Source organism: Taeniopygia guttata, chromosome 24 (genome assembly GCF_048771995.1).
Source record: "Taeniopygia guttata chromosome 24, bTaeGut7.mat, whole genome shotgun sequence".
Taxonomy (NCBI): Eukaryota; Metazoa; Chordata; class Aves; order Passeriformes; family Estrildidae; genus Taeniopygia; species Taeniopygia guttata.
The window spans coordinates 1,083,820-1,101,031 of NC_133049.1; the positions used below are offsets into that span (position 1 = coordinate 1,083,820).

The window sequence follows — 17,212 nt, forward strand, 5'->3', positions numbered from 1 at the left end:
AAAAAGCCTCCCCTTTTTCTGCTGCCGAGCTAAAAATGGGATATTTCATCACCAGGCACACAAATATCAACGAGAAATGTTTTAGCAAGTACAGACAATTAGGAGAGCACAAAGCTGCAGCTGCTTTTTCCTCTGCCACAACTGAAGCGGGGAGTTTAAAACCTTCGCTGTGAAATGGGGCTGCACTGACACACTCAGAGGAGAGTTTATTGAACATGGTCAATATTTTTCACTACAACCTTTTAGATCTGAAAAATGACCTTTTCAGGAGAAGGGCTTTATGCAGGAATTTGAGAGGTTTTCCTGTGGGAACTGTGCTTATGCAACCTCATTCCCTGCAATCTCTGCCCCTATTTCCCCAGTTCCCCAAAATCCGAACCTGTTACCCAAATTGTCACTCAATTTGACAAGTGGGAGAGAAGAGTTTTGAGGAGCTCCTACCAGTTTAAAGGGAACAGAGGCTGCAGCCCTGATGGTGAGAAAAGCAGCTGCACAGACTCATATTTTTTGAGGTAAAGGGAATTGGAGTGAGAGAGATTTTAATTGATGCTCCAACACCAGGAAACTCTTTCTTAGGGCTTCACAATGGACACAGGTACAAAGCCCCAGGAAACCACACTGAATTTCGGAGTTCACAGATTAATTTATCTTCTTAAATTTGCCAACAGCCCCACCAAACACACAAACACACACCTTGTACCCAAATATCCTCATTGTTCACACAACGACTTCTATGACATGAACATAAATATGAGATAGCCACAGAATAAACCCTTAAAATTCCCCCCTCCATCCCTGTTCATGCATTCACATAGAGATTTCTTCCCTGTTTGAAAAGTACCACATCCCTTTTTCCTGTGCTTTGCTTGAGTTTCGGTTGGATTTCTGAGACTTTGGGCTGGTTTGTCACTGTTCTCAACCAAATCTGAAAGGCTCAAGAAGGATCAAATCCTCTCTGCAACTCCCTGCCAGGAGCCAGGTGGGGGCTGGGATTTCTCCTAGGAACAACTGCAGGATGAGAGGAAACGTCCCCAGGCTGTGCCAGGGGAGGCTCACGTTGGAATTTCCTCATGGAAAGGGTTGTGAAACACTGGAAGAGGCTGCCCAGGGAGGTTTGGAGTCCCCATCCCTGGAGGTGTCCAAGGAACACCTGGAGGTGGCACTCAGTGCTCTGGGCTGGTGACAAGGTGGGGATGGGGCACAGGTTGCACTTGATGGTCTGGGAGGGCTTTTCCAATTTAAATGATTCTGGGATTTTGGGATTCTGTGACCTTGGGCTGAGCCTGGCATGTGCAGAGGACAGACCTGTGTGAATGCAGCTTTTGAACCAAGATCCTGAATGACCTGGAGATAAACAGCCCCAGGAACCCCTCTGGTTAATTGTCACCTGTGATGCTGAGCCTCCCCTCACACCCTCTGCCACCTCCCTGCACAAGCACCATTTCCTGGGATCAACATGTGTTGGAGCTGGGGGTGCTCAGCCTGGAGAGAAGGAGACTCAGAGGTGACCTTGTCACTGTACAGCTCCTGAAAGGTGGCTGTGATCAGCTGGGGTTGGGCTCTTTCCCCAGGCAGCACTGACAGAACAAGGGGACACAGCCTTAAGCTGTGCCAAGGGAAATTTAGGTTGGATATTAGGAAGAAGTTTTTTACAGAAAGGTGATAAAGTTCTGGAATGGCTGCCCGGGGAGGTGGTGGGGTCACCATCCCTGGGTGTGTTTAAAACAAGCCTGGATGTGGCACTGGGTGCCAGGGTTTGGTTGAGGTGCTGGGCTGGGTTGGACTCGATGATCTTGAAGGTCTCTTCCAACCCAGTGATTCTGAGAATTGAATTCTGTGATTTGGAAAGTACCACACATCCCAGCCCAGGCATTCCCACAGGCTGCATGGACACAGGGACCTTCACACATGCACACACCAGGGTTCTGCCTCCTTGGGAGCCCCCAGCTCTGCCCTGGCCTCAGCTCCTGCACAGCATTCTGCTCGAGTATTAAACACAGGAATTACACAGACCCCGACACACTAAAAACTTTAAAACTGCGCTGGAGCGAGGCCAGAGAGCTCAGAGCCCCTTGGGGACATGGCCCTTTGGCCTCCCAATGTTGTTGTATGTGAATATTCTTTCCATTTCCCTATGGAAACCTGCTCAAATGACACTGTTCTGCAGGAGAGCAGTTTAAGGTCTCCCTGAACTGGGGCAGATCTGTGGGCTCAGATTCCTGTCCCTGTCTCCAGTACCCACAGCAGATCACTCATTTCTCCAAGCAGTCCCAGAAAATGACCCAGACTATCTCTGCAGTGGGAGGGGGACACAGCTCTTTCCATTCAGCCATGGGAGCAGCCTCATTTCATTTCCAAGAAAATTGCTCTCCAGCCAAAGAACACTGGTGATTTTCATCAGAGCCATTTACTCCTCAGAGGCAGCTGAAGACAATTTGTCCCAGTGACGCTGGGTCCCATCCTCAGGAGTGTTTATGAGGCTGGGAAGGGGAGAAGCTGAGGCAGCAGGAGTCCTTGGAACAGGAGAAGGCTCTACCTGTCTGCTGTGAGAGCCCTCAGCTGCCCCGGGCCCCAGCTGTGGGACTTCAGGATTTAAATATGTAAATATTCCCAGGGCTCCTGCTGCAGAGCTCTGCACTTGAGCTGCCCTAAAGCAGAGCTGCAGCTCCTGTTTGCAGAGAGCCAGAGGGCAGAAAACAGAAGGGAAAAAGGGAGTCAGGTCTGCAGCTGCAGCCAGGGCACCAAACCCAGCCCAGGGACAGCACTGGGACACGGGCCAGGCTCCCTGTGCTCCTGGGGACATCGTCCTGGGGGAGGGAGGGGGCAGAGCCTGTGCTGCATCTGGAACATCTGCAGCTGTCTGTGCTGCAGCTGCACTTTTGGTGGTTTTCTTTTTTTTTTTTTTTTGACGTGTGGGTTCTTTTTTCCAGCCGTGGATGGAACTTGTTGTGTAAAGCACAGTGTAAATGTATGCAAAGGGCTCCTGTCTCTCCCTGCAATCTGCACAAGCAGGTTCTTTGCACTAGTTATGTAGAAAAACTACAGGAAGAGTGAAGAAAATAGTATTTTTTTTCCTATCTTTGGCATGTTTGGTACTATTCCATCACCTGCTTTTGAATCCTCAAGGGAAGGTGGTTAGAAAAACTTGTCTGTTTTTATTCACAGGCATAGAGAGGAGAAATATTTACAGGATTGCTAGATTCCAGATGCACTGGCATGAAGAAAACGGTTTAATCTTTTGAGAAGTTTAAAAATCGTTAAAAAAAAAAAAAAGTAATATTTTTTAACCTGAAATTCCTTTTCCAATAGAATATAATCTTTTGGAGTGAGAATATAATCTTGAAGTGAGCCCATTAAAAAGGAAATAAGGAAAATCCTGTTTCCTAAGAAAAACAGACTGAAGAATTCCAAGTCCAGTTTTATGAGCATCATGGGTTTCTGCTGTGCTATTGGATGTGCCACTTCATTCTGCTCCCCCAGCCCCTGATCTGCCAGCCTGTTGTGTTCTCCTGTCCCTTTTCCTGACCTTATCTCGGGAACCTCAGTCAGCTGCAGTGGGTTGGAGTGGGGCAGTTTATGCTACACCAACATCCAGTGTGGAAGGAATGAGGGAATTTATGCCTTATAGGGAGAAATGGGGGAGGAATAGATGGGATTTCAACATTTCTACGTAGTTCTTAATTTTTATTTGCCTCTCTCCTGGGTGTGCTTGGTCCTTTATTGACACATGATGAAAGTTCCATGTGAAGCTGAGGGCTCCACGCTGACAGCAGTGAACACAGAGCTCTGTCAGCTGCACTACAGAGACACCCTCGAGGCCACTAAAAATGCAGGGAGAGGGACACTTTCCCCTCGAATTTCTTTCAGCCTGAGTGACTCAGGGCCCAAGTCACAAAGTGTTTAAAAATTCAGAGGAGTTCAGTTCTAAACAGAGATTTTCTCTTGAAGAAAAAAAAAAAAAAAATCAGATTTTTCTTGGCTTTATTTTTAGCAACTGCCTGGCCTGAGACAGAATGAGCAGAGGTTTGGGTGTAAGGGGAAATTGTGAAGGAGCACATGTCCCTACTTTATTCACACAGTGCAAGCCCAGCTCAGATGAGCTTTAAACAGATCGTTAATGTCAAAGCAGCAGTCAGAGCAAAGCCTGAGTGGCTCTGTCCCTGTAATGCCCCATTTTATCAACTGGTGCTGCCCCAGAGGAGGGAACAGTGTGCCAGGGAGCTCCAGTGCGCATTTACTTGCTGGACAAAAGCAGCTGCTGGAGGAAGCAGCCCTGATCTCATGTCCAGCTCCGAGGCAGATGTTGGGAATGAAATGCAAGGAGAAAGGAGGGGTTTGGGGACAGCACAGAAAGGAGGCAGCCAGACCCTCCCTGCAGAGCTGTTAAACGTGGGGTCTGTTTGCTGCAGCCCCTCAGTGCAATGGGAGGTTTTGTCTTTCCAGCTGCTCCAATAAAAGACCTTCTGCCTTTCCCACTGCTCTTTTTAATGCCAGCCTGTGGCTCGTGCATGCAGCCACGCTCTCCTGAAGAGCAGAGAGCCCTTGGTGACACTCAGGGAACTGGCACAGGCACAGGCTGGCTCCAGAGCAGTGGGCAGGAGTCTCACCCCTCCCTAGGAACTTCTCCAAGGAGGAGCTGAACAGAGCCAGGGAGCAGCCCCAATGCTCCTGCAGCAGCACAAAGGGAAAGGAAAACCCCATTTAAGGCTCCTGTCCCTACACAGGAGTTACAGAGCACAGAACAGACTTTTGCTCTTTATCACCCGACTTGGGAGTGATAAATTCACCCAAATAGTCACTATGTCAATTTGACTTCTCTATGTAGGTAAAGGGATGTGCTTCATCCTGTCCCTGCCCATGGACTGGAACAGATGATCTTCAAGGTTCCTTCCAACCCCAGCCATTCTGGGATTCTGTGATCACAACAATGCTCACAACTTTATCCTGACTGAGAGTCCAGTTTGTCAATAAAAATAAGAACAAGGAGCAGGGCAGGAGCTGCAGAGAAAAACCTGAAATACCTGACTGAAGGACCCACAAACAACTGCAAAGCCTGATGGAGCTTAAGAGGGTTATTAACTTTTAAACTCTAGTCTATAACTACATGGTCAAAATTTCTACTAGACAAAAAACAAATGGGTTATTTGAAAGAAAATCAAACTATTCCAAAATGAAAGTGTCAAAAAGATACATTTGATCTTGCTTGCTAGTTGAATTGAGCTACAGATCCATGGATGGGTTTGGAATACCTCAGTGGCCTTTACAGTAGTGAAATTTATTGTGAGAAGATTTGATACTTCCAGCTGTGAACTCAGAGAGAAAGTCTCAGGCCTCCCTGTCTGTGTGAGATTCCAATCTGTTCACATCAGGAACAGAAAATGTGCCAGCAGTTCACCAGCTCAGCAAAACACAAGTGTGACAGCGACACGTTTGATGCCACGGCCTGACTGGAGAGGCAGAGATGGCATTTCCAGCCTGGGTGGGGCTGCACAGTGGGAATTAATCCTTTTAAACTGAGCTATGAATGCAGAGTAGAACACAACATTTTCTGCCAAGGATGTTATTAACAAGGTCTAGCTTTAACCCAGTCAAACCCAGGACATTTATATGCAAAACACTGACCTTCTTTGGTGGCAAGACGTGAGGAATCTGTGTGGGATGGAGTGTTGTAGACCAGCAGTGAGCTACCTGCAAGGCAAAGAAAGGGAGTTAGAGTAGTCTGGGCACCCTGTCACGGGGAGCCATGAGGGCAGGTAGGATATGTTGTTAATGGCATGAAGAAAACTAGTTTTGCTGTTAATTAGGCACACATTTTCTGTGAAATTCATCTGAAAGCTTGGTAGCTGTATGTCACATGTGCTGCTGTTTTCTCACTTGCAAAAAATGAAGATATTTATCTCCTTCGCTGAGTGCCTTGATGTCCTCCATTGAAAACTGATCTTAAAGGGTGAGGCTGTACAGGTACAGGATCTACCCCAGCACAGCCTCCAGAAATGCCTGTGGCACAGATTATGTGACAGGATAAGGAAGAATCTTTTCTCTCTCTAGCTGTGATAGAGAAATTTCCTGTTTGAGGAACAGGCAGGAGAAAAGACACAAATTGCACCGTCAGGAGCTTTTTGGCCATTTTTAGAGTGTCACATGCTTGGTTTGGGGCCAGCAGCTGCACAGCTCTCACTGGGATTCCAGCATCTCCCTGCTCTGGGGAATTTGGGAGCAGTTCCCTTGGTTCAGAGAGGCCTTTCCATCCATCCCCATGTGACACACAAGTGCAGCACAAAAAGAGCCTGTTGGAAGGGTCTCTGCAGTCTGTTCTCCTGTAGACTCTCCTGGAAATGGAGGAGGAGATCCTGGGAGTCCAGGGAAGCCAGCATGAAATACCCATTTCATGGCTGTCTGGATAAGTGTGCTCACATCACCCCCTGGGCTCACCTTCCCTGCAGCTCTTGGGGCAGCTGGGGCTGGGTCAGTGGCAGCCCTGACACGGCAGAGGGTCCTGTTTGTCCTGGTGGTGTGGCTGGAGCAGCACCAATCCTGTTCTGAGTGCTCTTACAGCTCTGCAGATCCCCTCCATGAAGGGGATCCTGCCCCTGAGCATCCCCAGCCCCTCAGCAGGGCAGGAGCCCCTCTGTGCAGGTACCAAGCACAGGACTGGGGGCTGAGCCCTGCAGTCCGTGCCTCTGGTGCACATGGTCCCAAATCACCTCAGCTGCCCCTCAGTGCTCACAGAGTGTCTGTCTCCTGTGAGAGCTGAGCTTTGGGCAGTTCCCTGCCAGACTTGGGAGCCACTGCAGTGGATTTCTGTCCTCCCCAAAGGCAAACAAAGCCAGAGACTGCACAAGCCAGCAGGACCCAGAGGCAGGAGGTGTGGGAAACAAAGCCCCTGGCAGGGAGGGGAGGATGGATGGTACCAGATGCTGCAAGTCAGGGGATGCTTCCACAGACCAGGATGGATAGTGAACGAGGAGGTAAAGAGTTCAGAGGGATCCCAAGGGCACCCTGGCTCTGAAAGCTGCCGATAGGCAACGGGATTTGTTGAAATATTTAGGGAGATTGGCTGCTGGAGGAATTGAAACAACTCTATCCATGTAATTCATATTTTCATTAGACAGTTTCTGGCTTTGGCATTTCTTTCTTGAATATCTGTGGGGAAACTCCTGTCCACCACTCTCTCCTTTTCAGGTTATTTAAAGCAATCCTGAGTGCAACGCCCAGCCCAGCTTCCCCCTGCCAGACAGGGAAGTACAGGGGAATTCAGAAACGTGGTTTTCTATGACTAAATGGGCTGGAAATGGGTGGCTGGGGCGGTGGGGGTGGGGTGATGAATAGCACTGAGCGAGCAGGATCAACCTATAGCTACTTTAGGGTAAAAAATGCAGCCCAAGCCACTGGAAAGGACCGGCGCCTCCCCCGGTTTAATTGCTCAAAGTTCTCACCTTTGCCCGGCAGTCTGAGGTTTCTGGTGGGAACACCACCGAGAGGGAAATGTGTTTCCTATTAAGGGTTTCAATGGAGGAGGGAAAGGGAGAACAGCAGAGACCCAGATGAGGACAGAGGGAAGCAGGCAGACAGACAGACACAAGCCAGGCTGCTCCTCCCTCTCCTGCCGGTGCAGAGCTTTGGCTGTGATTAATTTTCATTTTTGTTCCTATTCCCCCTCCCTGGGTCAGAGACACCATGGATGGATCAACTCTCTGGTATGGTTAATGCAGTGAGGGCTTTCTCCCATAATTAATGTTTAAACACGTTATTTTATGGCACCCCCACCCTACCCTTTCTTTTATTTCCCTTGCATTCATTACAAAATGATGGAGAAGGACTGAAAAGCAGGAGAGTTTTTCCCATAAACCCTTCCCTCCCACAAGGCAGCTCATCCTTCAGAGGAGCAGGAATATATTGGTTCCACAGTCTCAAGGTCTATTTAATTTGAAAGTCTTTTTCACCCTCACCTTCCCCAGGCCCTGCACAGCTCCTGCTGGAATTCAGGTCCTGCTGCACTTGGCAGGATGGTTTTGCTGGGCATTAACACACGGCTCAAAACCACTGATCAGTTTTCTATTTCTCAGCACAGCCTCATTCTTTCCCCTTCAGGCTCTTCTCCTTTGTGCACACCCCACAGCCTGGCCCCCACCACCAGGGAGGGAAAGGATGGAGGTGGCAGCTCAGCTTCTTTTGATCTTCATCCCAACCACAGCATGGATGCATCCAAAACTCCCCTTCCCTGCCCAACAGCTGCCTGGAGAGGATTCACCAGGCAGAATGTGCTGAAGAAAGATCAGTCTGGAGCCCCAAAGTGGGTGGGGATGAACAAAAAGAAGGCAAACCAAGGCATGGCTTCACGATTTTGGAGAGGGAACTAAAAAAAGCATGCAAAGAAAGATGATTGTTTGAGGGGGTGGACAGGGAATTCCCTGAAAAAGTCACTGGGCTGCTTTGGGAGGCTCCAAAGGATGGAGAGTGCTGCAGGACTGGGCTCTGCACTCTGAAATCTCCTGAGGATCAGAGGAATTCCTGCCAGCTTCAATGGCTTGTGGCAACAGGAAACAACTGCACCATTTTGAGCCAGGCCTAAGCCAGAGACTAAAGGTGCTGTGGGATGAGTTTGGGTTACTCTCGACTGCATTACACTGCTCACCTTGAGCCTTCCACTGCTAAAACTGAGACTGAGCTTTTGTTGAGGTCACAAAGATGTTGCTGGTTTATTTTTTCAGTCTGGACTCAGATGTGCCAAAATAATGTATTTCATAGAAATACAGTAAGGAAGTTTTCACCCTGATTAGGAGCATAAAATTCTGAGAACCTTCTGGGAAAGCTCATTTTCAGGGGGTCTCCTTGTTGGGTGAGCAAACAGATGAGAAAGTTCAGATCAACTTTGTTTCTTGGAAAACAAACCCCAAAGTTAAGGATTCATAAATCATCACATATCCAGCTTAACATCCTGAGACCACCAACACCTTTAGGAAGCCTGGGCAGAGACAATCCAGCCTGTAGGTCTACAACTCCCCCAAATCCTATATTATGCATATGCTAAGAGAAGTTTTATAGATTTATACTTATGTTTGGCCCCCTTGCATTGTTATCAGAGGGTGGCCTCGGTCGTTGGGGCATTTGGGAGGGTCGGCTCGTTCCTATGGCAGCACCTGACCTCCAATCAAGGTGTCAGGAAGTGATCTCCACCCCTGGACAGCGAAAGAGTCAAAGGACAGAACTTTGGGAGGGGCTAAAGGGTTAAAATGTGAAACCTCCATTGTGTAGATGAGCACATAGTGGGAAAAATCCTCTACTCCTGGTGCTGTTATATTTTCTCTATTCAGTCTTCTGTTGTATTTTTGATAAGGTTTTAATAAACCTTCTAAATTTTTGGAAGTGAATAGCATTGCTCACAATCCCAGTGGAGGGGCCCAGCAAGAAGGCAGGATGGTGCCACCTTACAGACAGCAAAACCTCCTAAATTCAGGTGTTTAAAGGCAAGGTGTGACCCAGGGACTGCTGTCCTGAATGTCAGCGTGCCCTGGTGCTGCCTTGCTGGCCATGGAGAGCAGTGTGACCAGACTCCAGTCCAAGGGTGGGGCAAGCAGGAAGTTGCTCCTGAGCAAGTGGGCAGCAGCAGATGGTAAAAAATGGCCACTGAACCCAGATTTTTGGGCTTATGCCATGAGATCAACTATGCAATTTCCCTGATAGTGCCTTTGGTCAGCCCAAACAACGGGACTCAAACACTGGGGATGATCCTGGAGATAACACCTGGAGAATTCCACTCCTCTGTCAAGCTTTCCAAATCTGGCCAGCTCGTGTGCTTTGAACCCATCCAACTCCATCTCTCTGACAATTCTCAAACCTTATCAATAAGACAGTTCATATCTTGTGAGAATTCAGAAGCGTTTCCGGTTACAAAGTGCCTGATTTCCCCAGCCCCAGTCAGCAGGTTTGGCCAAAACACTTCTGCCTGCACAAAACTGCTTTCCCATTTCCCAGGAAATTGTCTAATTCCACAGGCAAACCTTTGAAAGCTTTCTGTAGATTAGCAGCTCTTTTCTGATGAAACAGAACTAAATTTGCCAATGATTTTGTATGGGAAATCATTTTATTGTCCAGTCACAAGGGACAGAAACTGTTCAAATCCAACAGTTTGGTTTTTTGTTGTGAATCATTTCCTTGGCTCGACTTCTCAAGAAAAATAAAGGTGGGGCTTCCAGAGACACCCATCTGTGATCTAACTTCTGTGCCACTGAAATCTGTGAAACTCCCACTGATTTTGGAAGAGATCAACTTTGAAGAAACACCCTAAATTCTGTATCTCTGCTTCACTCTGCTTCACTGGCCAGAGGAGACATCTTCAGCTGCCTTTTCATCACAATTGGACTTTCTAGTGGAGAAAATACACTTTTGACTTTCTCTCCCTGTGCTTCCACCTTGATTTATGACACCTTCTCCTGATTTTTGAGTGCTTAAATAATGATAGTCCCATAAAAGTTGTTTCACTGGGAAAAACAGCAGAGCATGTGGGGCCCAGCTCCAGCTCTCTGCCTCATCAGAGCACCATTACCCTCAGCACACCTTTGTGGGGAAAGGAAATGCTTTTAGCTCCATTTCTAGGTGAAGAGGAGACATTTGGAAGCTGTGGATGTTATGATTGCACAGAAGTCTTGGATAAGCTGAAATCTAAGACTCCCAGCATCAGGTGCATGTGCCACCCTGGGATGATTATTCCTGTTTGGGTACTAGGATAATACTTTTCCAGATAGCTCACAGCTCCTGGGTTTGAGGCTTAGTAGAGCAAAAAGGGGGATTGGATCCATCCCATATTGAAGTGTGGGGCAGAAAGGAGCAATAAAGAGCTTCCAAAACCTTTTTCTTCTCATTTGCATAACATCTGCTCCAGCACATTTACATATGGGGAATCACTCTTGGGTTTTCAACTCTCTCCAACACACCTGGGCCTGCAGGAACACTGGAAAGCTCCAGCCCTGGCCAGTTGTGGGTCCTGTTTACAGGGAGGGCACAACCCTCGAACTGCAGAGTTATGGAATTGTTTGCCTGAGACAAATCAGTTAATGTCAGGTTTCAACTCCGCGGCAAATTTGTGTATTTTTATCACATAGCCACAGATGTTGTTATCTGTAAGACTTATCTAATCTCCTCCAGAGCCCTGCTCAGTTCTTCACCTTCTCTGATAGCACTAGTAGCTCCATCTGTGTTCATCTGAACTTTCCATGACCATTTTATTCCTCGTTTCCCTGACTGCTCTCTCTGCTTGCCTTTCTCTGTTCATTTCCCTGTCCCTTGCTGCAGGAGGAGTCCTGGGACTGCCACCCCTGGGGCAGGGCTGGGATGGGCCAGGGCAATACTCACTTTCCCTGAGGTAACTGAGGTGAGAGAGCAGAATTTCGGTGTTGTAGGGGGAGGTGGTGCGCAGGAAGTCGTCCTTGTTCATTTTGCAGAGCTCTTTGCCATCCATGTTCTGGAAGATGGTGGTGTCGATCTCCATCAAGCCGTACTCCTTGATCGCCCACTCCAGCCACTGGCGCACGTGCTCCTGGGTCCAGAGGGTGGGATCTGCCAGGAGAGAGCAGAGGATGGGCACACAGCACCTCCAGAGTCCCTGCGGCCCTGTCAGAGCACCAGCCACTGTCTCCACAAGCAGATATATTGAATTTATGACCCCCTTTGCCAGGATGGACAGGCACTGTGCTGGAGCAGGCTCAGGATGGACAACCTGGCCTGGTCACTTCTGGCTGTCCCACCTGCCCCAAGCTCCCTCCTCTGCTTGGGAACAGCCCTGGTGACATTTGACTCTTCTCTGTCTAGAACAAAGCTTCCTGAGGGAAGCTGAGCCCTTGGAGAGGGAGTTCCTGTCCCTGTTCTGCAAGGCTGTGCAGTGACATCAGGGCTGTACGAGTCCCACCATGGGCATTAGGGAGCCCACAGCTGCCACGAGAGACCCTGAGCATGGGCTGTTCATGGTCAGCAAAGGGACTCAGACAATAAAAAATAAAACATTAAAATAAAAGAAAATCAATTAAAAATTAAAATTTAAAAAAATAAATTAAACTTAAAATAAAATAAAAAATTAAATTTAAATCAAATTATATTTTAAAAAATAAATTAAAATTAAAAAAATTAAAATTAAAATTAAATTAAATTTTTAAAAATAAATTAAACTTAAAATAAAATAAAATAAAATAAAATAAAATAAAATAAAATAAAATAAAATAAAATAAAATAAAATAAAATAAAATAAAATAAAATAAAATAAAATAAAATAAAATGATGTGGCTAAAACAGAGCAGTTTGTCCTGGGTGTGAGTTGGAGTTATTCACCCTGAGGCAGGAGCACAATTCTGCCCCCACTGTCCCTGTAAAGCCAGCCAGCTGTGAGGCCAGGGTGGATTTTGGGCTGTCTGGGCGTCCCTGAGTGTCAGCAGAGCTCCAGCTGTGGGATCTTTATTGCTGCTGGTGACGTAAGAGACGCTCCGAGCCCGGCTGGAGCTCGGGCCCTGTGGAGATGAGTGGCTGCAGCAGTGGTTAAAAAAAGCAATCAGCCTTTGAATTCTGGAAAGGGCATTAGATCAGAGGGCCCCAGCGAGAGCTGGTGCCACAGCCCTGACAGTATTTTCAGAGCATATCAGCATTCTCAGATGTTTCCTGTGCTGCTGCTCCCCACGTATCCGATTTCCAGGCTGGAGCTGCGCATTCATGTTCTGCTGCAGCTGGAAGGATTGCAAAGGGGTTCAGACTCTGGAGCTGTCTGATGTGTCACTAACAGCTGCTCCAGCTCTGAGACAACCCTCAGGCACTCGGGCCCCGGGGAGCCGAGGACACGGACCAGGAGCGTTCCAGGGCTCTGGGGGTGTCTGGGCAGAGCAAGAAGTGCCTCTGCCTGGATTCAGCAACACCTCAGCCCAGGGCTGGACAGTGGGTGCCCAGGCTGAGGGCAGCCCTGGGCACCAAAGGTCAGGAAGAGCCCACACCTGGCATTCCTGGGCACCTGAGCCCTGGAGTAATGGAAGAACTGAGACCAAGGGAACTGAAATTATAACCAAGACCTTTCCTCACTGAAGCACCAGAAAACCTGAGCAGCTGAAAGCTGAATTCAGAACAGGGAATTTACAACCCCACACCTTTGCAAGTCTGCTCTGAGAAGGACAGATGGATTTCTTTCAGGTTTTGGCCATAGTTAATTGAAATTCTGCTTTCTAAGCACTGGCAAAAGGCTGTAAATTTTACAATGCAAGTATTCAAGGGAGGATTCTCTTTTTTTGTTGTTTAATTGAAAGACTTATTTGTCTTGAGTTTTGAAAACAACCCAATATCTAGAGGGCAGAGTAAATTTGTGACCTCCCTTTAAACACTGTAAAAGACATTGAATGGTGTCTGAAAATCTGCCTTCTTGAAACATGGCTTAGAGCTTATTACTACTACTATTGTAAGCCTAATGTGACATTATTCTTGCTTATCTTCACCCTAATGGTCTATAAATCTCCATTCTGGATTAAATTAAAATATCCAAATGCCTTTCTTGGATGACTTGGGCCTCCTTCCTGCAGCCAGAGATCTGGGATGATGTTCATTATTGTCTTCTAAAGTCTGGTAAATCTCTGCTCTTCCTCAAGGATCTCAAGGGTTTGATTTGTGGATGGTCATAAGCAGGGGAAAAGTCCTTTTCTCCACTTTCCTTCAAAGAGGAGATTCCAAACCTTCTCTTCCACTGGGGGCACTGAAGTAATTTCCCCTATTTAAACAATGCTAAACGTTACCTCACCCATGGTTTTTTTAACCATACAGGATAAATACTGCCCCTGGAGCATCTTTAATAACGCAGGGACTGGTTGGTGCCAGCTGCACCTTTCCAGGCAGGGTGACCCTGGACACAATTGTGCAGCTCAGCCAGTCCCACAAACATCAGCCTGAATGGGGCTTAGAGGTTTGCCATCCATCCTTTATTGGCTTCTCCTCACTGCAGTCAGTTCAAGCTTTTCCTTTCCATCCTAAATGGCAAACAAATGCTTGGGAATTTTCATCTGCTCGTGGTCAAGCCACGCTCAGAGAAAGGAGCTGAATTCCACGAGTGCATTTCCCCCTGCCCTCCCTGCCCTGCTGAAAGCCTCAGAGCCAGGGCGAGTTCTGGGATGTCACTGGGCCAGAACTTGGCCCCTTTGCTGGAAACTTCCTGGCCCTGGCTGTTTATAAACTTCACAGGGAACAGCTCCTCACTCCAGGTTCAGCCTCCCCCCACAGCAGCTCTCACCCGACTGTCCAAATGCATCCAGAGCATCCTGCCAGCTCCAGGCAGCAGATGTGGATACCAAACATAGAGAAAGATGGACAGGAAAGTTTCTGTGTGACAACTTTTGGAAGGAAAACGCAGTTCCTGCAAAATATATTTTTTTCTGTGTTTTTACTTCTAACAAAAAAAATGGAAACAAAATAGCTCATTTTGAATAATCAGTGTGACTTGAAAGTGCAGCTGGATCCTGAGAGCACCAGGGGAGTTATAACTTGGGCCCACTTCATTCCCCTTTGATCATCCCCTGCATGTCCCAGGAAGCAGATTCTCCTCTAACACATGACAGGAGATGAATTTGGTTTAGCACACCAAAACAACATTTCCTTCTGGGGGGAAAAAAATTTAAAAGAAAAACAAAAAGAAAACAAAACCACCAGTTATCTGCTGCCTATCCTGGTTCAGATCATGCACTGGGACATGGGAATTCCCACTAGCCAGAAACGCCAATATTTTCCTTATTTTTTTCTATGGTTTGTGAGAGAGAAAATTCCTCTGGGACTGGATAAAGAAACCAAAGGAAAAGCTCTTCCAGGCAGAGCAGGGACAGCTGCCCCAGGCCGTGGTGGTACCTGCGGGGACGATGACCCTCCTCTCGTTGGTGGTCATGTTGGGGGGAGGCCCGTTCTTCTCATCCATGTAGGTGCTGTAGCTCATGGGGTTGGACTCGGTCCCTGCTCCCACCAGCTTCCCACACTTGTTCATGCTGCAGTCCACGGGGGACTCCCTGCAAGGCAAAGGCAGAGCTGGGTGACCGTCAGAGCCCCTCCGTCCTGCACACAGCACGGGCCCGGGGGGGACACGGCAGCTCCCTTGTGGAGAGCCCATTCCTGACCTGCTGCTGGGTGTCATGAGGGCTCTGTGGGGCACACAGGGGATCTCTGAAAATGCAGGTGGAGTCTCCAAGGAAACGACTCCAGACAAGGCAATGTCTGCAGCAGCAGCTCTGAAATACCAACACTCCCAGACCAGGTAAGGAGCCAGTGCCCAGGACACCAGTCTGGGGGCTGTGCCCAGTCTCTCACCCCTGGCTGCTCAGTGCATTCCAGCAGTCCTGCAGGCAGGCTGGCTGCTCCTGGGAGCCCTGCCAGGCTGTGCCATCCTTTGTGGTGCTAAAACACCCCTCGTGTTGCACTGGAGCCTGGCAGTGGCACACAGGTGCTCTGCTCACCTGCCCCAAGGTGTGTCTGCAGAGCTCACAGGGACACAAAACAGCCTTTTCACACTGACAAAGCACCCAGAACACCCACCCAAAGGGACAGGGCTGACCCCAGAGAACACCCAATGGTTGGAGCTTGTCTCCCCTTGGAGCCTGCAGAGCTGCAGGAGCATTTGGATAACGCTCAGGGACAGGCTGGGATTGCTGGGCTGTCCTGTGCAGGGACAGGAGTTGTGGGACCCTTCCAGCACAGCCTGTTCCATTATTCTATTGTTCAATTATTCAATTATTCTGTTCTTCTATTATTCTGTTATTTTATTATTATATTATTCTCTGATTAATAGTGCCACAGTTCACAACCTGGTGAGGAAATGTGGGCATCTGGAATGGCCCAGGCATGAGGCAAGAACTTCAGCCCCCAGTACTGGGTGTGAAAAGGGCTCTGGCCCAGTTTAACTCCTGAGGTGCTGGAGTGACAAAGAGAGGACATGCAGCACTATGCTAAGCCTGGCCTGCTGCAGACCCTTGGGGAGGCTCTGGGAGAACTGAGTCTCCAAAGCCCAGACAGGGAGCAGGAATTGTGCTTTTCTCCAGCTGCAGGAGCAGCTCCTGCCTTTCCTCCCTTCCAAGCCCAAGCCCAGGTCTGCCAGGCACACACAGCACATCCCACCTCGAGGGACTTCCAGGGAAGGGCACATCACTGCCCTCACCTTCCCAAGGGGGGAATTAGTGCACAACCTCTGCACAGAGCAAGCCCAGGCTTTAATCCCAGATTTAATCCCATTTCCAGGGCAGTTTAGGCCATGTTTAATCCCAGAGCTCTCCTCTTCCTCTGCCAGAAGCCAAGAGCTTTGGGAGGGAACCATTCCCAGCAGAGTAAGAACGGTGACAGTGCACAAATCCCACCCTCCGAGCTCAGCTGGCAAGAATTCCAAGAAGGACACTAAACAAATTTGTCTCTTAACCTGAACTGGGGGGGGAGGGAGCAGTGCCTGAAATTCAGTTATCATGACCGGGAGATAAATGCTCCACCGAGATATTCCAAGGCAGACGGTAATTTTTTCCTCATGTCTGACGAAAGGAATGTTGCTGGAAAATGGAAATAAGATGTATAACTTACACATGTTTGAATTTAAGGGTTTACTGGTTCGCCTACTGTTTTTCCAGGCAGGGAACCAAAATCCGCCTTCAGAGAGGCAACTGCTGAAGGCTGGATGTCCCCGAGGCAGCTGGGAGAGCTGAGGAGCTGCAAGGACATGGAGGTTTTACAGGGTTTCAGCACTGCTGGGTCCTGTGGCACTGCTCCTGCCAGGTGGGAAAGAGCCTGTGCTGCCAGGGAATGGCCCCGGGGCAGCAGCGAGGAGCTGAGGGCTTGGGCACAGAGCTGAGGGCTTGGGCACAGAGCTGAGGGCTTGGACACAGAGCTGAGAGAGCTGAGTGCTCGGGCACAGAGCTGAGTGCTTGGGCATGGAACTGAGGGCTTGGGCACAGAGCTGAGGGCTTGGGCACAGAGCTGAGAGAGATGAGTGCTGCTGGGCACAGAGCTGAGTCCTTGGGCACAGAGCTGAGGGCTTGGGCACAGAGCTGAGTGCTGCTGGGAACAGGGCTGAGGGCTTGGGCACAGATCTGAGGGCTTGGGCACGGAGCTGAGGGCTGCTGGGCACAGACTGGGCCAGGGAGGGCCGGGGGGTGTCCGAAATCTGGGTGTGACAGAGTGATCTGGCTGTGACAGTGATCCAGGGTGTGACACTGTTTCAGGTGTGACAGGA

At 48.7% G+C, this 17,212-nt stretch overlaps 1 protein-coding gene across 7 annotated transcripts in view; it reads right to left on the reverse strand.

Annotated features, from left to right (window-relative positions):
* Positions 1-17,212, reverse strand: part of FLI1 (Fli-1 proto-oncogene, ETS transcription factor) — an 89,745-nt gene that overhangs the window by 14,836 nt on the left and 57,697 nt on the right. For all 7 annotated transcript variants that reach the window (XM_030290849.4, XM_072918124.1, XM_072918126.1 and 4 more), the window contains 3 exons: positions 14,857-15,011; positions 11,353-11,556; positions 5,623-5,688 (listed from right to left, as the gene is read on the reverse strand). In XM_030290849.4, the coding sequence (XP_030146709.2) occupies positions 5,623-5,688; positions 11,353-11,556; positions 14,857-15,011 (425 nt within the window). The remainder of the gene's footprint in view (positions 1-5,622; positions 5,689-11,352; positions 11,557-14,856; positions 15,012-17,212) is intronic.